Genomic DNA, 27,340 nt, shown 5'->3' with positions numbered 1-27,340 from the left:
ATGTTAATCATGTTGGTAGCCTCTGAATCACTTTAACATAATACCAATTTTGACTCTCATTGGGAGAGTCTTCTTCAGGTCACACACAATGACACATGATGTCAATTTTTGTTAATTTAGAATTAAAATTAAAATTCAAAACTTCATTTGTTTCATGTACAACAATACAATAAATAGCGTCACAGTTCCTTAATCTAACTCAGTACATTGTTGAATTGTTCAGTTATGAAATTGACAGTTATCTACATACATCAGCATTCACATCAGTTAAATCATTGACTATATAACACTACTAGATTGAAAGCCCCATGCATTTGGTTGTGAACAAGCAATCAGCACACTCTGGCGGGAAGGGGCGATCATAGCGCTGACGTCACCGACCAGTAGGTGCTGCCACGATGTGGCGGGCAATGAAAACATAGTGCTGAGTGCTGTCTGCTGTTACGACGCAATGTACAGACAGCCGACAGCTGAGCCATGCTACCCGCGCCCACGTGACTTGCCGGAACTGCACATCCGCTCCCCGCTCGCCTCGTTGTTAGAAGTGAAGCGCGACTGATCATTAATTTAACTGCTTCGCTAAGAATCTGAGATATTAGACAGGGACTCGTATCCTAATATTTATCGTGATATTTTAGTGGTTAGTGAATTTGATTGATAAAAAAGATGACCTGTAGAAATGTATGAATTTCCTATCTAATCAAATTTAAAACGCCAATGAGAATAACTTAAATACAAATTTGCGTTATCAAACGCGTCATGTTGTAAATGTTTTGTTGTAAGAATTTATAATCAAATATTTAATTGGAATTGAGAAAGTGTGATATTTTATCAATAAATAAATAAATTGATTTATCCACATATCACAATTACATTTTAATCTATTAAGTATAGTAGAATACATCCACCTAACACTTTGAAACTAGTGAACGAGCTTGAAATAACGACCACACAAAACGCCCAAAGCAAATAAAAACTGCAAAATGTGCTCAGAGAAAAAGAGAAAGTGAAATGACAGAACATGGGGGGTGGCAGAGCGTTCGTTCAGTTCGGGTAATGGCATTGCCTTCACACAATACCCGACAACCCCTAGGCTACACTATGATTTACAACATCTGTCTGCTATAGGGAAAAAGGCACCAGTTGATGTGTCAGTAATATGAGACATTGCTGCTGTAAAACGGGGTTAAATATTTGATAGGCCTATGGTAAGCCTCAGTTTTAATTTAGAAGTCTGATATAAACTGTTACACGTCCTTTAGTTCCGTTATCAGCCAATTTTATATTTATAATAAACTATCGCCATAGGGGTTCAGCCTGTGATCGATTTACTTTTTCGTTTCGATGTCCCCAGAGACCAGAACTCCATCCTTTCTCATTAAAAAATATGTATCTATACTACAGTATTATAAAACGTGGTGGTGAGTCAGTCTGTCTCCACTATATCACATCCATTTTTTGCAACCGCTAAAAATGTTAAACCGATGTAGTCAATATGAAGACCTATGAAAGTTTTAGATTTATTAACTACCCTTACTTGGACAAATGTCGTACGTGGAAAGTCTATTAAAACTGTGTAGTGGGGAAAATATCATAATTAATTTGGTTCTAAAACATGTTACTATTATTATATGGACTTTAAAAAAAATAATACTGCAAGCTAAATGTTAATTATTATTACTTTAAATGGTAGGAGTTGATCCAACTCCAGAAACGTTGAGTATCCCAAAACACAAGAAACATTGATGAAGCTCAAATAATAATAATGGTGTAACAATAGTCTTGTGAATATTTGTTTACGAAACCAGTAGGGAACTGTACAAAGTGTCTGTGTTTTGGACGATTTTGATATTGTGATATCAAATTTACACTGCTTAACGTATAATTGAAATAGCATTCAAAATACACAGCCTTTTATAATACTAGATGTTTATAAATGTTCACAAATCAATGGGAAAAATAACCAAAATGGGTATTTGAATTTTTTACCAGTGGGAATATATTACAAACAATTAAAACTCCGAAACGACCTTCACCCCCAACATGGTGATTTATTATATCACAAGTGCGTTTCATACATAATTGAAGTTCATTACCTAAACAATATCCTTTGTTTGGTGATTTCAGAGATAGAATTGACATTTCGCATGTATACTTCTCCACTGTGTACATACAGCAGAACAACGTTTACATTCTTTATTTTTTAAACCATTGTTCGTATATATTAAGTTCAGGCAAAGCTAGGGCTTTGTGTAAAATTATGGACAAGCATATTAGACCCAATGCTTTCGATAAAATGAAGGTAAAGCTGGCTACTCAAATATTTAGCAACAGCGTTAAAGCAGGTCTTTTAACAGCTGTGGATACGAAACAGCTACCAGAAGATGCACAACAAACTGCAAGCTTCATAAGCAAAGTTAATGATATATTTGATTGTCTTAACAGCAAGACACTATTTGATAGCAACCCGCTGAGATGTGCAGTGTCCTCCTTCGATGCGGGAAAAGTAGTTCTACGCTACTTGATGCTCTTCCTTGGCTTGAATCGTGGACAACGCTTGTCGTTTCGTCGAGGGAGAAGCAGAGACCTCCATGTTTTGACGGTCTGATAAGTGCTATCAGAGCGGTTGACATGCTGTGGCACGAATTGAAAGGTGGAGGCTACAAATTCCTATTAACAAACCGACTGACGCAGGACGTCCTAGAAAATGAATTTTCAATAGCTCGGCAACGGTGTAGTCAGTCACAATGCCGTGCGTAATTATAAAGTAAAAGTATTATAAGTTTGCGGCAGTAATTTTAATAAATGACAATTTCAGTTCTTGTATTTAACTTAGATATTTAGGATCTAACAAAAAATTACATAATATCTTGTTATTTAAACAAAGAAAATACTTAGTCCTTGGCCTCTACCGTTACAACTGCTCTGGACTGACAGTGTTTTTACATACATAGCCTATTATAGACTAAATAATAAATATTGATTGAATGAAAACCGACAATTTTCGTGAGGCTCAGCTGTACTGAAATGATCTTTCCTTGTACATAATCTATAATATTAAAACGAAACAGGGTTTTTTTATTTCACGATTCTGAGTCAACCACTTGACGGATTTTCATGATTTTTGTGTTGAAAGAAATATAATTTTGAGAACTAGGGAATGTCGAAGCCATAATTTTAGTTTAGGGTCCCAGTTTTTTAGAAATTAAGTTTTAATTTCCAAAAAGTCTAGCAGCCGACGGACGAGTTAAAGTCGTTTTAGTGGTGGTTTAACTAACAGCTGGTTTCTAACTGTCATTGAAATGTTTATGTTACAGTTGTTTGTATTCAAAAATATTGATCCAGAGTTTGCCTACACACTATTTCACTTTAAAATGCAGTTTATTACCTACCGTAAAAGATCTATGTTATCAGGAGATTGTGTAATTTTGAACTAAACATTTTAAACAAATAATCAAGTTTTGTCATAAATGCAATCCGTCTAAGTATAAGTGCTTAATCCTTTAAAATATATAAGTGGTTTACGTGTTGATACATCTTTTTCTAGATGTTTAAATATAAGTATGACTGCATACAGTACACATGAAAATGTCAACCGGTGTAGTAGGTCTCCAGAAAACTGACCAGTAAGCTGCAGGGTGTCAGTAGAAACCAAAATCGATTCATACCATATCATAACTATCCCAGTATGATTCAGAAACTTGATAAAGGGGTACATTCCAAAAGGCTCAGATCTCGGATGGGCTGGGCAGGCTTTGCATGGCGGAGAGAAGATACTTCAACTTTTATAAGTGTATTCAAAGGAGTACTACAAGGTAGACGACCACTTGGAAGACCAAGTAATGAAAGACATCTTCAGACTGGTATCTTCCTTAGAAATGGCAGGGGATAGAAGAGAACGGGAGGCCAGGATCATTTTAGAGGTTTCAGTAGCCAAGGTGGTAAAATACGATAAGGTACGGTAAGTGATATGATAGTAGGCCTATGCAGTGGAAGGTACTATGTAACTACTGTACTCAAAGTCAGTGTGTGTGAATCGGCCACCAAGTTGTAAACTATCTGTTCTGAATCATATACTACTCGATTCCCGTACGTAGGACGGGCCAAACAGCTCGTGTATATTATTTTAATTATGTATGTATATTATTTTGTTGTACAGCTAAGAGGCTGTTTAGTTCATTTATTTTAGTTCATTTGTTTAGTAGTGCCATTTGTGACGGCGATTTGGCTTAACGTTAAGGGGCCGAGCATTACTTTGTTGTTCAGTTAAGGTCGAGGTAGTTCAGTTCTTTTCATTTATATTAAGGTACAGTACTGCAATTTGTGACAGTAATTAGACTGAACAGTAGGGGACCGAGCATAGTTCGATGTTATTTAGTAGGTTAACAAAGTAAAATATACGGCACTTATTTATGGTTTAAAACTATTTAAAAGTAAAACTTACCATTACTAACCCATTAAGGTATAAAGTTACTTGGTCGTTTCGTTTGTATTTACAAAAAATGACAAACGTTGTTGCCACGTTAAAACGTGTTTTCTTCAATTGTTTTGCAAAAAGTATTTTAATGGTTGCTCCTGATTGTTTTGAATGTTATTACTTTTTCATTAATAGGTTTAACTATTACTATTTCAGCAATTTTGAGTATAAACGCTTTAGCATAAATCTATTTATTTCATTGGTAAAGTACATTATTGCTAAAGTTTCAATATTGTTTGGAGGTTAAGTTAAAATTATTTGAGTTCTTAACCAAATTCTTATTTCAAAGCTGGTCCGTTAGATAAGGGTTAGTATTATAGTTGTTACATTTGTATTATTCGTGACTTAATGGGTTAAAACAGTACTATATACATATATTTATATATATATATGTTATGTGATTGTGGCCAATTAACAATACTTGTGTTGATAATGTTACTTGTAAATATTATATTGAAATACAACTTATATCGTACTATATCTCAATGAATGCACTTTGAAAAACTACGCTATTAAGTAAAATTTGTTTACTTTTAAGGTTTTAGTAACACACATCTAATAATTTGTACTTTACGTTTTCTTACCGCGACAAGACCTGTATTGGTTTTTTTGTTTTCTATAAGTCTCAGTTATCTTTCAGAGGTGTTACAGTATACGTATTAAACTTTATGGGCTTTATTAAAAAAATGATTCACATATATTATTTTAGGTAACGCATTTAATTTCATTAAATAAACACAAATGCATAGTATTTTTAATATAATTATTTAAAAATTATAAGCCAATTCAACTAACCTCCTCAGTGCCTAAAATATAAAAAATCGTCTACAATATAAACTATATTCACGATTTAAATTATTCAATCGTTAATTCACTATTTTTTTGCTTTTAGTAACTGTAGATATGTGCTTTGGTCTTTGTGCATGCTATTATTTATACTTTTTCATTACTATTTACACTAATTATATTCATGGTTATACGTAATAAATATTATTTTTACACAATTTTTTTTTAATTTCATTTACCACTATTTCAATTTAAATTATCACATCACTTTGTAAAAAGTGTAGTGCAAAATGCCTGGATTATTTTGCAATGCAGATTTGTCACATTATTTTTCCAACCAGATAACGAGAACCCAAGCGTATGCAGGAGTATATTTTCTTTTAACGCATGAAAAAAACATTTATTTGTATACAGCAGAACCAAATTTTTGACCAGGGTGTTTTATATTTTTATACATTGGGTTGTCTGTAGCTGCCGATGTGGGGTCTTCATTTGCTAAATCATATGGCCACAAACGAGGGATCGTAAACTTTCACCGTACCCCAGCTTACACAAGCCTTTAGTAATTTAAGCCGTTAGTACAAATGTATTTAGAATGAATACATTTTGCACTATTTGCTTTAGAATTATAAGGACCATCACAGAAGAATTTCAATCAGAATTGATTTTTTTTTAAATCCATTTCTCGGGTTTGTCATAGTTTAATGGGAAAATAACATAAGTTTAAGAACTTTTGAACCGTAGTTTTTACCGGAATATGGGGCTGCACTAGATGTTGTTAAGAATAAAAAGGATTATCACATACGAGTACTTAATTCAATCAAAACAGGGGTTTTTCTTTAGAAATTAACATTTTTTCTTGTATTAAGGGATATTTTGTTGAAATACCATTATTTACAATAGAATTTTAACCGTAATTTTTAGGAGTTATACTATTTTGTTCTGAGTTACAACATACTACAGTACTATTTTTTCAAAATCGTTCGGTGATTTCAGACATCAGTTCAGTGGATATATCCACTCAAACTCATATTCGAAAATGTTGGGGTAAACAATACTTTATCCATGTACTAACTAATATGGGGAGAAATTAAAAATAAGTTGTCAAAGATTTGCTATACCCTCCTGAATAAACTCGTACCGTACCAAGCATACGGACGGTACGTGCAAATGAGTAAACAAAACGCAGTATCGCGCGCGCGCGCAGCAGTAGCCTACTACATCAGGAGCAATGACCTACATCGCATTCACACAGCTGCGCCGCCGCCGCCGAGTACATCGCGAGCGCGGGCAATCGTTCACTCCTCATCGCCGAGTCTAGTCCAACAGTTTAGTCTAGTCTAGTCCGCCGCTAAGCTCAGTCCAGTCCAGTTGGCAGCAACTGCAGCGCGCCAGGCGACGGTTCCATGAACTTCGTGGTGACGGTGCTGCGATCTAAGTAGAGGGGTCAGTACTACGTGCATCCACCGTGCACAACACAGTACATTGTAGAAATTTCCTGTTCACGCGTCCTCCCGCATAGTCTTCAATCTAGTAGTGTTATATAGTCAATGGTTAAATTAACAACTCTTCAAGAGAGTAAAATGCATTTCTGATCAAAAAACTTTTGAGTTCACTTTTGAACTTGTTTTGATTTTCTGTGTTCAATATTTCTGTTGGAATATGTTTTAAGAATACAGAACCGGCATAGGATGGTTTCTTTTTATATAGCTCAGAATTATGAAAAGGTAAGACTATGTTTTTTTTTTATTTCTGGTGTTGTAGTTATGTATATCTTCATGTGTTGTAAAATTGACTTTATGTTTCCTGACATGCATAATACACTCAAGGATATACAAACTGTAGACGGTTAATATATTTTGGTTAGTAAGATGCTCCCTTACAGATTCATCAGACTCAAGATTTAACATGGCTCTTATAGCTCTTTTTTGACTAATTACAATTTCAGAAAGGTTTTGTTTGGATGTACCTCCATACACACAAACTCCATAAGATATATGGGATTGCACGTGGGCATGAAAGACATTTTAAAGAACTTTTGAATTACAAAGATAATACAATTTTTTTAAAGCATAAATTCCTGAGTTTATTTTAGCTAAAAGATAGTCTATATAGGTCCAAACTAAGATGGTTATCGATATAAACTCCCAAAAATGTTGACGTATCTACCCTTTCTATTATATTATCATCAATAAAAATGTTAAAATCGTTCTTGTTTCGGTTTTGTTTTGTGGTAAAACGAATGTGATTAGTCTTCTGCGAGTTTAATATTAGATTATTAGAAGAAAAAAAGTCCTGAAGTTGACCTAATTCTTTGAATGAATTTATTTCCATTTCCAAGCCAGTCTTTGCAGACATAATAAGATTAGAGGGATCTGCATATAGTATAAGTTGATTTTTTATGTCCGTGAGTTTACTTAGATAGCTTGGCATATCCCTGATGTAGCTAATAAATAATAAAGGTCCAAGTATTGATCCTTTTGGTACCCCGTGTTCGATCGGTTGCAAAATTGATTGATATTTTATAACTTGATTTCCTTCTGTTTTTGATATTTCTACATATTGACTCCTATTTCGAAGGTAACTTTCAAACCAATTTAAATATGAGTTTTTGACGCCTATACTACTTAATTTTTCAACAATTTTGTTATGGGATATGCTGTCAAAGGCTTTAGATAAATCCATAAAAATTCCAGTAACTATGTTTTTCTCATCCATTGATTCAATTACTGACTCAATGAAACTGATTAGAGCGGTATTTACGGATTTGTCCTGTCTAAAACCATGTTGTTCTGGGCAAAAGAGATTATTATCATTCAAATGTTTTACCAATCTTAAATACATGGCTTTTTCAAAAAATTTTGATATCAAAGGTAAAATAGAAATAGGACGATAATTTTGAATTTCTGTGTCATCTCCCTTTTTCAAAACTGGTACCACTTTTGAAATTTTGAGTTGCTCTGGAAAAATTCCTGAAATGAACGAAGCATTGACTAAATGAACTAAAGGCTTAATGAGTGGATCCCTAACAAAATTTATTACTTTAACAGGTACTAGACCACTAGACCACTTATTTTTTAGTGAATCAAAAATGGCTATTGCTCCTTTTCTTCCATTGGCGGACATCTAAAATTTGGAATATGATTATTAAAATCATTATCATTATCATGACAACCATCCTGTGCCGGTGTCTTTTACCATGTTATCTATTATAGTTACAAAATAATTGTTAAAACTATTGACAACTTCCCTGGGATTTGTAATTTCACAATTATCTGACCTTAAAGTATAATTATTTTATTCTCTTTGTGTGTATTCTTTTGTGTTTCTTTTTTTATGAAGCTTTACTTATATTTTCAGAGTTTTTAATTTTATTGTCAAAATAGTCCCTTTTTGACTTTAATAGATTGAATTTATATTGTTGATTTTTTTCCTTAAATTCAGCTTTTAGGATTTCTGAGCCAGAAGATATTGCCACTTTACTAAGTTCAATAAGATTTTTTTTCTTCTTTTAATTCAAGTATTACACAATTGTTTGTATTTTTTGTGATTTTTTTCTGAATAACCGGAAATGATAAATCAAAATAGTGAAATATATTATGGAAGGTTTTATATTTGTCTTCAATTCGCGAATTACAGAGTGATATCCAGTTTTCATTTGCCAAGAGTGATTTAAATAATATCATATTATCAACAGAAAAACATCTTCCCTGAAAGTGAATGTTTGGAGGATTTATTTTGTTAGGTAATAATAATAGTTCTATTATTTGCGCATCGTGATCAGAAAAAGCAGTTATTACACCCTTTACTTTTACGGTTTCTTTATGAAAATTTGTTAAAACATTATCAATACAGGTTTTAGATTCATCTATGACTCGAGTTAGAAAATCTATTAAATAATTCATACCATGTCGTGTAAGAATATTCTTTAACTCCTTTGATTCAGGTGATACAACAAGCATATTTATGTTAAAATCCCCCATTATGATTAAAAAATTATTTTTATTTAACAGAATTTCAATAAGAGAATTCAAACGAATTAAAAACTCTGAATTATGTAATTGTGGTGTTCTATATATCCCCACAAATGCAAAACTGATGCCATCAACATTAAACTTAGATACACTACACTGAAAAAGTTTATCTTCAGTCAGATCCTCAACACTTTTTAAATTTAAAGGTTTAGATTTTAGACTCGCCTCTGATAATATCACCACACCTCCACCTGAGGTCGTGGTGCGGCTGTATTCAGAAGTTACTATGAAATTGTTTAAATTGAAACGTTCTTATACGTATTTCTTCATGTTATGTTCCGTTAAAATTACTATGTTAGGTTTTATTTCATGTAGAACATGTCAGTAGTTATGATAAAACAGTAACACACCAAAGTACACAAATGACCACGGATAAAACAATGAAAGTAGGCCTACAAACATTCAGTCAAGTACTTAAAAAAATAAATGTGCAGAGACGTATATGGCATGGAAGTTTTGTCCAGTGTTTTTTATTTACATGTTTTTTGTCTGTGATTGTGTGAGCATTTTTATGTGCTCACAGTAGTGTATCCATAGAAGAGTTACAACTTTTCGACTTTCAAACTCAATACTTGAGAAGTTACTCAAATACTCAACTTTAGTGGTAAAAAAACACCACTCAACTACCCCAATAAGTTCATACACACTATTCATATACATACGTCCACATAAACTGTACACACATTAAAAGTTATTCACTTGACAAAAACATACCTTTTTGAAGGAATAGATCAACATCACTATTTTTGAATGCCAGAGTTGAACCACAGCTGCCAAAGACAATGGCTTGACAATACGGAATGACAGGGTGGAAAAGATTTTCTATGTCAGATTTAACCTCTTCCAGACTTTGATACATCTCTGGCGATAGTTCCACCTAATATAACACAATTGGAATGTATTAATCTCTTTTTGTTACAATATACACTGAGGTTGTTTTTGACTCATCCCACTATTTGTTATTGATTCTGAAACAATTTGTTATTCTTCTTGAGTGGACATAGACTAATGCCTACTTGCTTCCTTTTGAGAACTTTTGTTTAAACCATTGAAACACTATGGAATATAAACATAAATTCAATGGAATACAGTGGACTCCATTCCCATCACCTAATCTTGCTGGTTGTAAACTTGTGAAATATAACTCCAGGCCTACACATTTATGAGAAAATTGTTCAAAATCACTAATCAGATCACAAATATTACAAATTACCTGCCTTATAAAAGAAGCAGTTTTTTGTTTACTTATAAAAAAGGATTTTTGCCTTTTCGGGCCAACAAGACAAAAAAAAAAATAATCAGTACCAGGTCTGGGTGTTACATGCCTCCTATAATACAGCTACTTCCTATAGGAGAAATTCGCTACAAAAACATATTTGAATAAAATATTTGGCAAGGTGTGCTGAGGTAATATTTCCCCCTCTTAATTGAGTTACTGTGATAGTTTATGTGAAATAAGTCACATATAAGATTATATAGTTAAGTTATTGTTTCAGTTTTGCATGGTTAAAAAGTTAGGTCTTATCTAAATGTACATCTGTCGATGGCTCAAACTCAACTACAGTAGACCCCCTCTTAACCGACCTCGTATTAACCGATAATCGGATTATCCGCCTTTGATCGTAAAATAATACGGTTTGTTTTAACCGACCTTTGCTGTGAGAGCAGCTCGGTTTAACCGCCGCTTTCTAGGAATCTCGGCATTTCCGGTCCCACGCTGGGCAATGAGAACTGAACCATACGCTTATCTCCACAGGATATGACTAACAATAAGTTATTTTGTGTTGATCACAAAAAATATAGCATAGCCTATTGTCAGTTTGTCATCATCGTTCGTAGCTCGAGCACATCTGATCTGATTTGTTATCTGTGCGGCAAATTTATAACATCATAAAGTGCGTTACGATTTTGAGAACTGATTATCTTATCGCCGGAGTAAACAAACAGCGCAACTTGTAGGGAAGGGGGGTTAACAACTCCAAGGTCAAGATAGTTTTTGTGCCTCAAGCCTCCAGTGAGAGGCTATAAATAAACGTCCTGTTTTGTAACAAAATGGTTGCTTGTATCTTTAATGTCGACAAAAGGTTCTGTACTGTATTACGATGTATTTGAAAGCATCAATTAATAAATTACAGTACTAAAGTTATTAAAATAGGAATTTTATTGACTCTTGCCTAGTATTATAATATATTCTACTGAAAGTAGGCCTATTTGACTTAACCGTGTTTTGTGTTTATTTGTGACTTTTCTATCAATATGAAAAAGGAGATAAGAGTAGTTTATTTGATAAATAATGACTTTATTCCTATGACTTCAAAATAATCTTACTAATATTATGATTATATATTTCCAAATGAATAGCACTTCATTATGTTATGATTTTAGGGATTGTCCGTTTTATCCGACCTTTTGAGTTATCCGACCTAGGTCCGGTCCCATTAGGGTCGGTTTTGGGTCTACTGTACTTCCATTTTCATTCTAAAACTGGTTAAAGGTTTATCGTTGGAATAGAATGTCTTATTACCTGAGAGACAAAGTCCGCAGCCTGCCACAGAATGGCGTCGTCTGCAGAACACAATCCTAGGTCAGCCAATTTTACAGGCATCTCCTTCAGTCCTATCTTTCCTTCTGGCAATTCTGTACCCTCCACTTGTGACAAGGTTGAACTAGTCTCTGTTGTGAAAAAAATAAGCCAATATGATACAATAAGTATTGCATAAAGCCTTTTTGATGATAATGCAGTTTAAATTGATTAAAATTGAATTATATTTCAACTAGGAATGTGTTGATTCTTGATACCACCAATTCATAGATATAGGATTTTTTGAGAGGATAGCAGGCTTACCTGATTCCTGTGCCAGTTGGAACTCTTTCCCATTCAGTTAAGCCTGCTATCCTCTCAAAAAATCCTAAAAACCTAGACCCTTGTGCTCTGTGTTACACCCTTAATTCATGGATAAGTGTATTAAGTATCAATCATAAAAAAGTAAAGTGTATTTTTAAAAATAGAGTTTTTAAGCAATTCATTTTATCGCGGCAAACAAATCTTATTTGCTAACTTAGAAATATTTTAAATTACTCAATGCTGATGTCATGTTGTGACAACAATAAGAATAATGTCTTTGTTTAGCTTCAACGGTTTAACAAGTAAACAACAGTGCAAACTTGCTTGAGAACCTTTGGCCAAACTCGTATTCTTTATTTCAAGTTATTAAAATTAGTATGTTTAAAAATAAGATAAGCATAAAGAAATAGCTAAACAAAGTCGAAATAAGTAGGTTTAGCTTAGTTAAAAAACCCTATTCAATCATTATTTACTCAAAATTAGGATGAAATTATGTTGACAAAATCTGACACTCAAAAATGTATAAAAGCAAATATCTTACCAGATAAGGCCCTTTCTCTCTCTCCTCGCCTTTTGAACTCCTCTTCTGGTCTCACACCTGCAATCATGATAGGTGTTTTAAAATAGGAATTGTACTTTTAGTTTAGAAGTGTGATTTTTCTTCCTGTGCAACTACTTAAATTAGAGTTTATTTGAAAAATCTTGAGTAAAATTCTTGCAAATGAATAATGGAAAAACGAGTTCAATTTTCAGCCATTATTGGATTGGTCCCAATGTTATCATGACTGTAACCTGTGTTTGTCACCGGTGATTGCTAAGACATTATCATTGTCATCCGCCATAGACAATTTGGGAACATTTCTCGCGATAGGGGAGACATCGTCATCTTTTCCCTCAGCGTAGGTACAATCAAGATCATTTTCTGCAATTGTTAGGAGAATTTATCTTTGTCATTTCGCGATTGTGGAGACATCTTAGTCACTCGTGATTGCATAAAAATTGTATACGGAACTACTATACTGTCTAGAGAAAATCATGAATAAAATGTAATCTTTCCCAAAGACACACAATGTTTAGAATTATATTCAACCCTTTGAGTACTAGGAAGAAGAACAAAACTAACTGAAATACAGGTGGCACTGGAGTGAAGAAGAAACTTCATGACTCAAGTCAGTTTTATTTAGTCAGTGACAGTGGAAACACTAGCCAGCCTTTACATTTTTAACCAGTTTTATTACTTTTTATTCCATTTTAATTATTGGATCAACTCGACAAGTTTTGATTACTGTTATTTTGAGAGTATTTTAAAGAATTTTTTTACATACCACAAATGTATGTATTATGATGATGTGGTTGCTTACAATGACCTGAGGATGTTCAAAGGAACGAAACTAGTTGTCATACCAACAACTGTGGTTGGATAAGGTAATCCTTTTATTTTACCAAAATAATATGTATTTTGTGAGACTTTTTACCTTTTAATTATATTACCTGTTGTTGAATTGTAACTGTTTTGTACTCACTATTTTACTAACCAGGCTAATTTGGAATAAGACAATAAAAAAATATATAACAAAGATAAGTCTTGGTATTTGCAGTAAACGTTATATAAAACGGTGTTTTCGTTGTACATTTTCTAAGTGTTCTTTTAATTGTAATTTTCTGATAGCATTATTTGAAACCAAATTATGATAAAATCAAAAGGCATCTTGTTTACAACTTAATCTATACCATAGTATAAGTAACGTTTGCACACAATGATTTCAAAAACGGCTCCTATAATTTCCTCCAATTTGTTAGAAATATCTTAGTTTTATGCCAAAAACAATATCCGTGCAAGGCCATGTTCTGTTTAGGGGTTAAGTTCATTAGATTACATAAAACAAAGTGTGTTTTCACCAGTAAATATATCTTTATTAAGAAATATTGCTTTCAGTTAAAGGTACAGTAGACGTAGTTGTAAATAAAAATAATTATTAATCAATAATCACCGATATAATTGTTATTGGAACTACGAGGCATGTTTTTTAAGTAAGTACCGTTTTTAAATTTCTCCATTGCAGTGCTGCGATTGGCATTTTGGACACTTTCGCTGTATATGTGCATCTATTGGCAAGCCCTAGCCGGAAATTCGACAAAAATCGGCCGTGTTTATATCCGGTATTGAGCATTCAAAATGGTGCCGCCAATTGAGATTGCCGCCGACTGCGAAGTGCGCGCTGTAATTAGAGTTTTAAGTGCTAAAGGTGTGAAAGCCATTGAAATTTATCGACAGATTAGTGAGGTGTATGGCGAGAACATTTATGAGTGACGGAATGGTACGCAAGTGGGTAAGGGCCAGCGAACACAGAATGGCATCTAAAGACGGCCCCACCAACGTCCATCATGAGCAACGCACTGGGCAGCGTCACTGTCCCCAGTACCCAGTGCGTTGCTCATCATGAACGTTGGTGGGGCCGTCTTTAGATGCCCTTACCCACTTTTGTACCATTCCGTCACTAATAAATGTTCTCGCTATACACCTCACTAAGCTGTTGACAAATTTCAATGGCTTTCACACCTTTAGAACATAAAAATCTAATTACAGCGCGCACTTCACAGTTGGCGGCAGTCTCAATTGGCGGCACCATTTTGAATGCTCGATACTGGATGTAAACATTGTGAACGATTGTTGTCGAATTTCCGGCTAGGGATTGCCAATAGATGCACATATACAGCGCAAATGTCCAAAATGCCAATTGCAGCGCTGGAACGGAGAAGTTTAAAAACGGTACTTACTTAAAAAACATGCCTCGTACTTAGGACTACATATGATTTAAATCACTGCATGATACTTACTGTAATCTTTATATTGGGTCACAAAAAGCCTTCTCCCATGGACAAAATCTCTTCCTTTCAGGGCCTTTTGAACTGCGTCCCTAAATCGACCATAATTTATTTCTCACTAAATATAGTACAAACATTTGTCTTAAACAAGTCGAGAAACATGTCAAAGTTGTTCAGTGTATTTATAAACAGTATTTTACAAGAAAATCTCATTTAAAGGATTTGTTAGTTAGGAGTTGTTGTTTTGTTAGGAGTTGTTGTTTCAAATACCTTGTTATTATTGGGTATTGTGTGAAAATAAAATCTGTTTCCAATTGAGAAACACCCACTTCACAAGTAAGCCTGCTCTTCCAATCAAAAACAAAATCAATCATATTAGGTATTAAATCTTAGATATTCATTTGGGTAATTTTCAGTACAGTAGACATGTCATCCTTTATTTTTTATTTGAAGCCTGTTTTAAGTTCAGTTATTATAGAATATACACGAAGACTAATCGACTAGACTAGATGTTTGTCTTCATTTCAGGGAAGCTTTTTACAGTGTGAACTTTACTCTTCCGATATAATAACTGAGGGTGTGCATTTCTTAACTAACGGATAGTTATATTTTAAACAAAGAAAAGTAAAATATACCTGTAGACAAAGACAAGACATCAACACTCAAGCAATGTCGGAAGTAAATGCCTTGTTTATTTAACCAACCTTGACGTTATGTTTAATATTATTGTATTTCTATTGTAGGTCACACAAAAAAGCTGTTATACTGTTAGAATAAAGAAACAAAGAAATACCTTAAAACTGTTATTTTAATTAAAGGATACATCTACATAATGCAAAAATGCTCATACTTACTTTTCGATAAATTGGATGAAGACATAAGTCTTGCCTTTGAGTCTAGTTATTTTGGAAATTTTTCCATACTTTGAGAAAATATGCTCTAAATGTTTTTCACTTACAGCATTGGCGCCTGAAAATAGATAGCAAACGGTAACTGAACAGGTTCAAAGTAAAATTCTCTTTTTAATGGATGGAGTAAAGTATTTCAATTAGATACTAAATTCTGTCTCTAGGCCTACCTCTGATTTTCAAGGCAAATTTTGGAGTACACCTTGGTTAATAGTTGTATATTTTTATATGCAAGCATAATTCAAATGATGGCCAATTTATTAGCGAGTTATTTTAATCATTACCAGTGTACCCATCAAAATACAATTATTTCCGTGCAATTACGATTTTTGAGTCATTAGCTTTGGTTCAGATATAAAAACTGTAATTCAAAATCACAGTCTAATCAAACTAAAAATTTTCCAAACACTGTGGACAGCAATAAATCACGTAAATAACAAAATAAAAGAGTCTAGTAAGCTACTGCTACATGCTGTTTCAGGACAGAGGAATAAGAAAGATAAAAACATTAGATAACTCATAAAAACCTAATAAAACTATACAATCCTAGTACTTGAAAATAAAAACACTCTTCAATATAATATAACATTGAAATAGAAACATCCTTTATTCTTTGTCTTTGTTCTATTCTTTCTTGGGTTTTTTTTTTCATCCGCACATTCTACAAGTTGCCATGGTTACTAATCAGGCAACCACAGGCTACCAAAGTTGCCATGGTTACTATTTACAATCATTATGTCATCATCAGTTGTGACAACGTACTCCTTACAGGAGTAGGCTGTATAAAAAAGGTTATGTAACATAATTTTAGAGGTATCTATTACAGCGGTTAATCAAGGTTCTACCTTTTCTACTGTACTAGTATTCCGTTTACAAAATTTAGGCGGTTTGAGGAGAGGTTTCCCCACTACTTTTTGTGCTTATTATATATATGTAGCAGCTGATTGACGGTTTGGCAAACCTCAGCTGTTGAGCTATTGTTTTGACAGTAGGATGAAGAAGTGGAGGGGATAGATTTCTTCCCCTAAAACCGCCTAAATTTGTGAACGAAGTACTGTATAGTATAATAGACTGTTACACCAAGACACAGCATTGTAGATCCTGTCTCGGTCAGGTCTGGTCTCACCTGACTGTGTCCCCTGTATTAAAGTAAACTGTTCAGGTGCAATCAAACAGATGTGAGACTTTCTAAATTGTTTCAATAAACAATTCCCTGAGGCTCAAAGAATAACTACAGTTCAACTGTTTTCGAAAACAACTAATTTTATTTTAATTGAGAACTTACCAGGGACGAAAATAGTTTTGTATCTTTTGTCAAATTGCTGCTGATTCCACAAATGCCTTTTCCCATTTATGTGTTGATCATACAAATTTAGATGAAGTGTGAGATTGCATGCCTCACAAAAGAAGTTATTCTCCATCATCGGTTCCATCGGAAAAAAGTAAGTCCCCTGAAAATGTAAATCAAATGATAAAAACTGCCTCTAAAAATGTATTGCACGCCAAAACCTCAAGCTGGATTGTTAGCAGAGTGAATTAAAATTATTTGTTCTTAGTGATTTTTTTTAAATTCACAGTAAAACCCCTCAACAGTATTTCGAATTAGTAAGATTCTACTAGTATTCTTTCAGTATTTCAAGATTTTTTGTGAAGATTTAAAACAAGTAAACCAATAATAGGTACAATATAATACAATATAATATTTCAAAAGCTGAAAATAACTTATCTATGTTTTTGTTTATTTATTAATTTAATATAATACAATTACATCAATTCTCTTGAAATGTGATTTTTCACAAAGTCTAATACTACATTTAAAATAATAAAATAGCTTACACAAGAAGAAAAAACATATAGGCAAATAGGAAAAAAAAACAACAAATAGGTTACAAACCTATGGGAGAAGTAATATTTTTTTTAAATATAAACACCTTCCAAATATTTTTCTAGTTTCAGTAAAATGCTCTTTCCAAAATACATTTTTTAAAGATAATTAAAATTTAGAGAACTAGGCAATTTTTTTTAGCTCAGCAGGTAATTTGTTGCAACATTTTGGTAATTATTGTTTGTTGTAAATTTTTGGCCCCATATACTGAAGAGATATATTAGAGCCTATGTTTAACTGGTTTTATAATATTTCTGGATCTTGCGTTATGTGGATGAACTTGTTGACAGTCCAAGAATGTGCCAAAATCACTTTTAACCAATAATGCCAATTTGTAAGTATAAGAGCTAAAAAAGGTTAAAATTTTAAATTAAACAAATCAGTCTTTATAATGTGTTCCACGGGGGACTCTGGCCATTAATCTTACAGTTCGTTTTTGGAGAATAAATATTTTTTGCTTGATGAGCCCCATACAGTCATCCCATAGCTCATAATCGATGAAAAATATGCGTGATATACATTTGTGTTTGTAGATTAGTAGTATCCCAAATTATTGTAAGAACCAGTAGCGGCGATAGCGGGCCCTAGGGGAGCCCGTGAGCCTTGACCGGGATTTTCACGGGCCCGCGTTAGTGTGACAAGCTCAGCCACACAGGTCCCATTTATATGAGTTATGAGAATTATAATATGTTTTTTTATGATGAAAATTTGATCAAACCTATAGTTCAAGTAGTGTACAACAGCTAAACCAACACCATTACTTGACCGATCGATATAAATTATCTACCAACCTAAGTAAAAGAATTGTCATCAGTCATGCGATGCGGGTTGCATTAACTGTCCTCGTGGATTGTGTGAAGGCGCAGAAAAAAATTGGTTGCATAATAATAGGGCCGTATTTATAACCAACTAGTTAACCGCCCGTGCTCCGCCACGGGAATATTGTCAGCAATAAAAGAAATAATAATTAACAAATACTGTTTATCTTTGTATTTTATTTAGGGGTTGTTTAATTTTTTTCATGAAATAGAACTGATAGTTTATCTGTATAAACTATTTTATGTTAATCAAACTGATAGGCTATATTATTTTAACCAAATGAATGTTTTATATTAATTCGAGTTTCATTTGAAAAATAAATAGTAGGCCTATACGAACTGGGCGATGCTGATAACCTAATAAGCAGCTATTTATGCTATTTAGATAATTTGCTCAAGTATATTCCTATATTCGTGGTTTTTTTTATTACATTTGTTGTATGGAATAAAGATAGTCACATAGCCTACATGTAAATCACGCATCAGCAGTTGGTCGCATTTTACGAATCTTTACCCAAACTGTGAGTAAAAGCTGTGTTTACGTCGTATATATAAAGTTGGGCATACTTTGTTCAATGTTAGAGGGTATTAACGGTCCAATTCGATGGAAAAGGAGTCGTGGATTTTAAAACTATGTAGACTACCACTACCAGAAAGATGTTGATTCAAGTGAGACTTAGAACTGGCCATTTCAAATGCAGATTTGTATTATATTTTACTCAAATAGTTTTTTGTCTCTTTTGACCCTCAATACTTTTTTTTATAGTCGCTGTTGATAAGATTTTCCATAAACTTAAAATGTTGATAAGGAGTTCATTTTACCTTCCCCTTGTGACAACATAAGTAAAAAATATTTGTGTCCCAGTTAGTCTGTTCTGACTCAAAATTCATAGATTTGCAGTACTGACAAATCCAATCTAACGAACCCAATTCAAAAAAATTGGAATTTTTTAGAAGGGACTTCCAGAGCACATTGAACACCATCACTGCTCTTTACCTTTTTAGTTCGATGGTTCTCTACGTGTTTTTTCGTTCTGTATGTTTCTTTACCTGGTTAATGATTACCTTTTCTTTTTCTTTTTGTACTTTTCACATCCTGGGGTTAATGATAAAGTTTTCTAACACTGTAATGACCCGAGTCAACATTGCCATCAATTATATGTACAACTTGCAAGATTATTCTGGTGGCCGTAGAGAATAAATTATATTGATGAAAACAATAAGTTTCCGTTCCCTACTATGGGTATTATTTCACATTCCATACTCAAACTTAAACTCAATTACCACTTTCCTTCAGATCACTTTGCAGGAAAACTAAAACATTTCAAAAATAAGTTAACAAATACACTTTCCTTGATCAAAATCGTGTGTTTATAAACAGAAACTCCAAGTTTAATAATTGCATACTGAAAGTGAGGTTATAAAAATAATAACAAATGTCTGACAAACATTAAACAGCTGACGAATAATTTATAAACTGTTTATTATATTCTTCAATAAGAATTGTATTGACTCGACCTTTAAAGGGCTGTAGGTCGTAGCCCTTAGAAAAAACGTAAATTCTAAGGAAGTTCGGCAAATCTACACACTATCCCCTTTAATTTGAGACATAAATCTTGTAGATCGGTCCAGTAATTACTGAGAAAACAGTGTTACAACAGTGTATTAAATATATAGATATGGCCTCTGGCCTAGGAAGATAAACATTAATGTTAATCCTCATAGCCCCCAGCGGGTGACACCATAGAGGATCCTCTATGCTGATTCGACTAAATAAACTTGACAATTTTGTTGCGACGAAATCGGCAAATTAACCTAGGTGGCTAGGGCACTAGCTAATAAATAATTCCATTATTAAATTGATGCTAAAGAAGGATTTTCATTACATGTCTTACTATTAGGAGGCTGCCCTTTAGATTTGCTTACTTTGCAGTTTAGATATGTTTACATTGAGTCAGGTAAGAATGTTACTTACCTAAGGGCCTCAGGTCAAATCAGATCGGTTCAAAATCGGGTTGCTTTGGAAGCGGTTGATTTTTATAATAGGCCTATAATGTCGATTTTCGGGCCGAGCAGAGCCTGGACTAAAAGCTTGAGAGATCAAGCACAAAGTCAGAAAATCAAGCTAAAGCCGATTTTCACAGTATTCAATACAATAATGCACAATTAAAAGTAAAAGCTTTTACATCCGTGAGGATCACGCTCACGAAATTGAAAGATAGGCATAGGCTTTTCTTTGCCGCGATCGCGGATATAGACGAGAACATTTCCTCTCGGGTGACGATGACGATGTCTCCGCGGCCACAGATGTTCAATATTTTGCCACAATTACGGAAGACGATAATGACGTTTCTTTTTTAGCGAGAGATATATCTAGGATTTAGCCTTGATTACGGAAAAATGATTTACCCGTCACCACCGACGGGTCCCGGGGAGATATTAGGCCTTGATATTAGATTGGGCCGTGAACGCGGGAGACGATGATGCTGCTATCTAATGATGTCATAGGTTGTTGCATTTGTAATCACGGTAAACTATGATAATCTTTCTTCCATGACTTATGACTACCGGAAATATTTACGATTTTGCCGCGATCATAAGACGATAATGACGCCTCGGGAGATACCTTGTCAAGTTTATTACAAAATTGCAAGTTTAGGCGGGAAAATGTTTTTAAAGATTATTGGAAGAGGGGGGCCCGGCGAACAAACTTGTGGGGGGGCCCGCGGGTTCTTTTCGCCGCCACTGGTAAGAACAAATGTTGCTGAGCGTAGTCATTTTGATAGGGTTTTAACGTTTTTTTTTGCCAATTTCGTTGTGAATCAATATCGATTCCCAAATAACTTATTGACTGGTGTGAATTAATATTTTAAAGTTAAAGTGGTTAAGTTTGTATTTTAAATGATTTCTTAGTTAATATTGGTAATATTTAATGCAGAAAGCTGAATTAGTTGAGTTTTTGCCACATTTATGGACAGACCATTTACTGTAAACCAGTCCCCAAGGAGTTGAAATTCCTTAATTATTAAAGCTTGTATGAACTCATTGTTTTGACCTGTACAAATTAGAGCGGTATCATCTGCGTATTGAAAGGTGGACATCTTAGTAGCATTGCACAGATCATTAACATCTGTAATAAATAAACAAGGGCCAAGAATGGAGCCCTGAATAACTCCACAGGTGTTAAGGTTCCGCTCTGATTTATAATTTCTCTGGATTTTTGTACAACAAGTCTTTGTTTTCGTGTTTTTGAATAATATAAACCATTTTAATTCAGTATTTTTTTATTCCATTATGTTTAATTTGTTTCGTAGGACTTTTGTTTTCACGCTCTTGTTTTTTATGGTCGGTGACAACCCTGTCTATTGGCCAAAAACAGTTATCACTGACATCGAAATTGGTTATCACTTCAAAATAGTTAGTAGAATGATAATTTAGAGGTAATTATAAGATAATACAAACAGTTTAATCACGTTTTACATTCATCAATGAACTTGTAAAAGCTCATTAAAGCTTTACCGAGACATTTGTCATTAGACACTAGACGGTCTTGAGAACTTTATCTTGGACAAGTAGTGAAATATGTGTTAGGAGTATTTACTCACTTTACACTAAGAGAACAGTAGTTAAGAATAAGCTAGTTACAAACACATAACATCAGAAAAACAGCAAATACAATGTCAACAGCTGATAGGTCTTAAAGACATTGTTGAACATACGTTTTCTTGAAAGCAGTAGTATTTTGTTGTTACCTTTGAGAATTGAGAAGATTAAATTAATAGTTCATTGAAAAAAAAAATAATGATTTAACTACTACCATCGACTAATAAAATAGTGAAAGCTACTACTTACCACTTTTGGCCTCAATAACTTTTTTGAAATATTGAGTCCTTATAAATCCGTCCTTGTCTCCTTTGGTAGCAACAGAATATTCTGGTGTTAGAAAAAATTCAATGCCATCTGAAAAAAAACTGAAATAATGTTTTTTGCATAAAATATTATAGCACCTAGAAAAATGACAAACATTAAATTCCAAATCCAAAAATACTTTCACACATGTGTAGATTACATAGGTAGGTAGACTTCAAACTTTTGTGGGCTCTGACTACAGATCACATGGCAATATAACAGGTGTTGTAAAAAGTATTGTGTACTGGATAGACACAATCATCAGTTGTAGTTAGGGGTTTGACCAGCATTACGGGTAAAGTATAAGATTACAACCCTGATGTAGTGACAGGTGTCCAGTGAAATGTCAGGCTTGAATTGTCCAATCCCAAAGTGGGTGACTATCTGAAATTTTAATTTCTCCCTTATTTCTTGATGATAATTTATGTGACGTAAAAGGTGCTGCATATATACATAATTTTTTTCAATTTTGTTTAGTTCAAAAGATTCCAAATTTGAAGTCGGTAGTTTACATCAGTGTATACTGCTGGTGGCTCAATCCAATAATGTCAATTTTGTTTCTAAAACAGCTACAACTTTAACACGGAAATAGATCTATCAATAGTCCAAGCTTGTCCCGAGCCACACTAACCTCGCATGGCGGCTCCGCAGTCGATGTGAATGTATATGTCATCATATTTGGTCACCCCTCGTGTGTGCCAACTGTCAGCAGCGTAGTACGGAGAGCAGTAGAGGTACCCTGTCTTAGGAACCTTCAGACCGTGTTCTGACACAAAGTCCCAGTCAGACCCGTTGATGCCGTGGATAACAAAGCCCAGCGGAATATACAGCACATCCGGTATAACAGACCAGTCCTCTTGCTCTTGCTAAGATCACACGGTATTAGTAGTGTTGAGTGAAAGATGTGCGGACGGAAAGGTATACTCAATGACAGGTACAAGCCAGGGTTGGAGTATGAGCAGGTGGAACTTAAATTTAAATATTTAACTAAAAGAAAATGTTCGTTAACATGTTGGTTCAGACAAACCTGGGTTTTCCACCTACGGCACTATATGCATGCATCAATTTTTGTTTTATATATTTTCTTATAAATTGAATTAATAGATTGATCGACTTAGTGAAATTCCAGCAAACCTAACCTCAATAATAACGAACCTTTTTTAACGAAATCCCCGATATAACAAATTATCAGTTCGGAACCTATCATGGTTAGAAAAAATCCTATTTGTAAAAATCCAACCAGGCAAGTGGGAATTCACTTAATCTGCAGGTTTGCTGCAGCATGGGTATTATTTACCTTGATAGGATGCTCCTTCCGAGCTCGAATGTACAACTGTTGTGTGCTCGGTGATTCTCTCAGTTTAAAGTTATGAGGCTCGTTGTTGGCTACAGTGATTATATCCTCTCTCATACATTTGTCCTTGAAGTGGGAATGGTTCATAAGCTCATCCACGGCCACATAACCGTGTCTCTTCACAGTCAGACCTTCTTTTTCACTTCCGTAACGCAAAATCCACAACAAGTTTTTCTTCAATTCAGGATATTTCATAAGACTCTTGTAAACGTTTTTCTGTGAATAAAGCAGTTGTGATTATTTGTTGCTGTTGAGTTTTCCAGGAACTAAATAGATCCCAAACATACTCATTGATGAAACATCTAAAAATAGATTATACAATTCTGTCAACCAACATTTCAGTCTGCATGTAGATTGTAGATGCCATCTCAGGGTGACTTGACTTCCACGCAGTTGACGCACAATATGTGAAGCTGACACACTAGACCAATATTGAAACGTTTAATGGACAGAGAGGTTTCAATTATTTTAACTTAGTTATGATAAAGATAATCTCACTCTTTGCAAGATGGAGCACACGCTAGAACCCTGGTTGGTTTGAGGGGAGGAGTAAACAGACGTTAAAAGTTATTTGATTCTCTACTTTTGGACATGTGGCAGAAACTAGTAAGACTGCTTGCTTAAGGGTCCGCTCTACCCCTGCCGGTATTTAAAACCCCGTTTATTGTTTTTCACTAGCATGTATGTAGCATGTATGTACGTAGCATGTATGAGCTTACAAAGGCAGTTGCCGTGAACCTCTGCAACTAGCAAATTTGTATCCGTAACGTACCGAACCTACCGAACGCAACATCGTACTGAGAAATCCGAGCTGAGGTAAGGTGCACCCTTAATCTATACAAATATAAATAACAGTATTCAATCACCAGAACTAATTACTAAACAATCAATATGTTACTCTCACCCTTCCTCGCTTATTGTTATTTTCTTTGTCAGCTATATTTCCAACAGGAATATTGTAGTTCTTCAAAAGGTCATCATATTTGTTGTTTTTAAATTGTTGATGGTTATAGTTTTTTCCAGATTTCAAATTAGTTTGAGGATATGTACGACCTCTCTGAAAATAAATAATTACCATAAACAGTATTGTCAAATGTTAAAAAGTTTGAGAATGTAGCATGCACAAAGTGTAGGTGAATTCTGGTCAAACCATTGGAAGTCTGACGTAAGGTAGCCATTGGAGCTTCAAGTAGAGCTCATAGGCAAAATGGTGAAGTTAATCAGGTAAAATGTGATGTAATGTGTGTCACAGTCTACCGCTGCTTAGTTAATCAACCGATCAATGTTAAAAGCTAACTATGCTATTTCTTTTTCCAAGAGAGAAGATAGATTCACAAACATGGATAAAACAATAAATAAAAGTTTATCATACAGCAAACACAAGTAAAAAAAATATAGTGTTAATAGCTGTACCTGCCAACAATAGTATATTTCATAACAAGAGTAGAAAGTGAGTCATTGCATATTTGAGACCAAGTTTGAAGTGCAGTAAACATTCTTTTGCCATAGTTAAATGTAATTTTCACAGGTGATAAACATGTACCGAAATCAGGTCATTTCACAGTAGTGTGGAAAGTGATTGCTCGATTGAATGAAACATTAGCTCTGCTATGTCGGAAAAGAGTCTCATCACAATAGAGATAAATTATGATAATGTGATCTACAGAGATGATAAATTAATTTGCTATAACCATAATTGTAGCTACTACAACATAAACAACTTATATTTCAATGTGTTCATTCAGTGCAGCCCAAAAATTAAAATGTAAACAAGCCTAATTAATTTCTTAAATTTTCATCATTATCACTTACCACTTTAGGATCAGATTTTTTGTTGCCTTGATTATTCCTGTCCTGAAAAATGGAAAATTGTCTATTAGGTTATATTATCAGGTTAAAAATCGACTATAGGCCTAATTACAAAGATCTAGTTAAATAAACATTCTTTATCTTGATATCCTTGTGGTGAATTGAAAGAAGCGGGACAAAGTATCAAAGTAATCACAATATAGGGGGATCTATAGGCCTACTTGTAAAGTACGAAAGTTTGAAAACCCCCTTCTAAATCTGGAAATAATCTGTCGGCGATCTATTCCAATTACAAAATCAGCAACAGTGTAAGCAGTTTAACCATTAAGGCTTAATAAATCTGCTTCAAAACACATACTTATGTTATCACAGTCGTGACTATATAACCATTACTCGCCTTGAACGTGTGGCCGGAATTGGCTCTTATCTCGTAAATACCAGTTACAGGGTTTGTCCGGAGTGTGAAACGGTTCTTGCAGAGATTGACAACTAGTCTGATATCGGTCGGAGTGTAGCGACGAGCGAACAGACGATGCTGTAGAACCTCTTCTAGCTTGATATATCCGTCCTCACTGACTGTCAAACCTTCGTCAATAGCACCATGACGAAGTAGCCAAGATAGGGCCTTGCTCAAAGAAGCGTCTTTTGGAGTCTGGAAATAGGACTAATAATTCATTTATTTGTTTATTGTTAACACCTTTTTATACAATATGTACGAATTTGGGAACCGATAATCATCTATGCTAACAATAACATCACCAACAGCTATAAAAACTAAAAATAATAAAATCATACTAAGCCAACCAGGGTTTAAGCTGCAGCATTTTTTGCATTTTGCTATACACAACTTTAAAATTCTACATTACTTTTGCAGGCTATAACAAATTTGCTACAAATAAAATTGAAGATGTAAGTTAATGTTCAAACATGTAATATTACTAGCAATTTTTTTAAACGCTTAAAGAATATTTCTTTTGCTACAGTTGTCTGAGAGTTTGTAGCATTTGTGCTCAAACAAATTTCATCACATCCTAATGAAATTCATGCCAAGCATTTAAACAATAGTTCATTTTGTGAACATGGTTTTATTGTAACCACAAATAGCAGATAGCACTTTATTAAAACAGTAGGTAACACAATATGTGTAGATATTTTAAACTGACTAAGAATGAAAATTGAGTCTAAAATCAAATAATATGACTTGTTTCGCTTTGTAACTGATCAGCCGTTTCTCAACAAGGACTATTAAAATCCCAATCATCAATGACAGCTTACATGTTTCAAACCATGACAAATTTATTGACTTTTCTCTGGATCAACCAGTATATATTTATCCTCATAATGTCAATTAAATATTAAGCAAATTACTAATCTAGAGTTTTACTGCCTATTGGTGAGGTAAACAAAAAGTCAATAACAAAGATTCCTTAAAAAAATAATGGCAACCAATTAAAAAAGATATAGTAAAAAATAATATAATTTTTCTGCATAGTTTTGTAAAAATTCAAAAAAATTCATTGTAAATCTAATTTACCAAATTTTCTGCTGTTGATACTCCTCTCAATGACAATGAGTAGAACACAAATAAAATGTTTAAAAATACTATAAGCATTATTCACAAAGAAACTGAAACATTCAACATCAGATGTTGTCACTCATATTTACAGATGAATTTTGCTGAAGACCTTA

The 27,340-nt window shown here is 33.9% G+C and overlaps 2 protein-coding genes across 2 annotated transcripts in view; both read right to left on the bottom strand.

Moving 5' to 3' along the window:
* LOC128985918 (uncharacterized) overlaps positions 1 to 17,280 on the bottom strand; it is a 21,579-nt gene extending 4,299 nt beyond the window's left edge. The window contains exons 1-6 of the mRNA XM_054405905.1: positions 17,162 to 17,280; positions 15,823 to 15,937; positions 14,981 to 15,060; positions 12,684 to 12,740; positions 11,822 to 11,970; positions 10,012 to 10,174 (exon numbers count right to left, since the gene is read on the bottom strand). Coding sequence (XP_054261880.1) covers positions 10,012 to 10,174; positions 11,822 to 11,902 — 244 coding nt within the window. The 5' untranslated portion in view covers positions 11,903 to 11,970; positions 12,684 to 12,740; positions 14,981 to 15,060; positions 15,823 to 15,937; positions 17,162 to 17,280. The remainder of the gene's footprint in view (positions 1 to 10,011; positions 10,175 to 11,821; positions 11,971 to 12,683; positions 12,741 to 14,980; positions 15,061 to 15,822; positions 15,938 to 17,161) is intronic.
* LOC128985921 (uncharacterized) lies at positions 17,203 to 27,340 on the bottom strand. Its single transcript, XM_054405911.1, has 8 exons — positions 27,186 to 27,340; positions 26,049 to 26,303; positions 25,655 to 25,696; positions 24,747 to 24,899; positions 23,786 to 24,058; positions 23,120 to 23,354; positions 22,432 to 22,539; positions 17,203 to 17,327 (listed from the first exon to the last, which is right to left on the bottom strand). Exons 1-8 carry the CDS (start codon positions 27,261 to 27,263, stop codon positions 17,287 to 17,289), a joined length of 1,185 nt encoding a protein of 394 aa, XP_054261886.1. The 5' UTR covers positions 27,264 to 27,340; the 3' UTR covers positions 17,203 to 17,286.

This window comes from Macrosteles quadrilineatus, unplaced genomic scaffold (assembly GCF_028750875.1).
Source record: "Macrosteles quadrilineatus isolate MER2022 unplaced genomic scaffold, UCM_ALF_1.0 Scaffold_2__2_contigs__length_208266976, whole genome shotgun sequence".
NCBI classification, from domain to species: domain Eukaryota; kingdom Metazoa; phylum Arthropoda; class Insecta; order Hemiptera; family Cicadellidae; genus Macrosteles; species Macrosteles quadrilineatus.
Note: the sequence above shows the minus strand (reverse complement) of the source record. Positions and strands in the feature narration are given on the sequence as shown.

What these genes read in the sequence shown, in the direction of transcription:
- LOC128985921 (XM_054405911.1), bottom strand. Translation starts at nt 27,263, where the DNA reads ATGCTTATAGTATTTTTAAACATTTTATTTGTGTTCTACTCATTGTCA. An exon ending in TATCAACAGCAGAAAATTTG is followed by an intron (nt 26,304 to 27,185) that starts GTAAATTAGATT and finishes TCCTATTTCCAG; the next exon opens with ACTCCAAAAGACGCTTCTTT. An exon ending in AGTTATTGAGGCCAAAAGTG is followed by an intron (nt 17,328 to 22,431) that starts GTAAGTAGTAGC and finishes TTACATTTTCAG; the next exon opens with GGGACTTACTTTTTTCCGAT.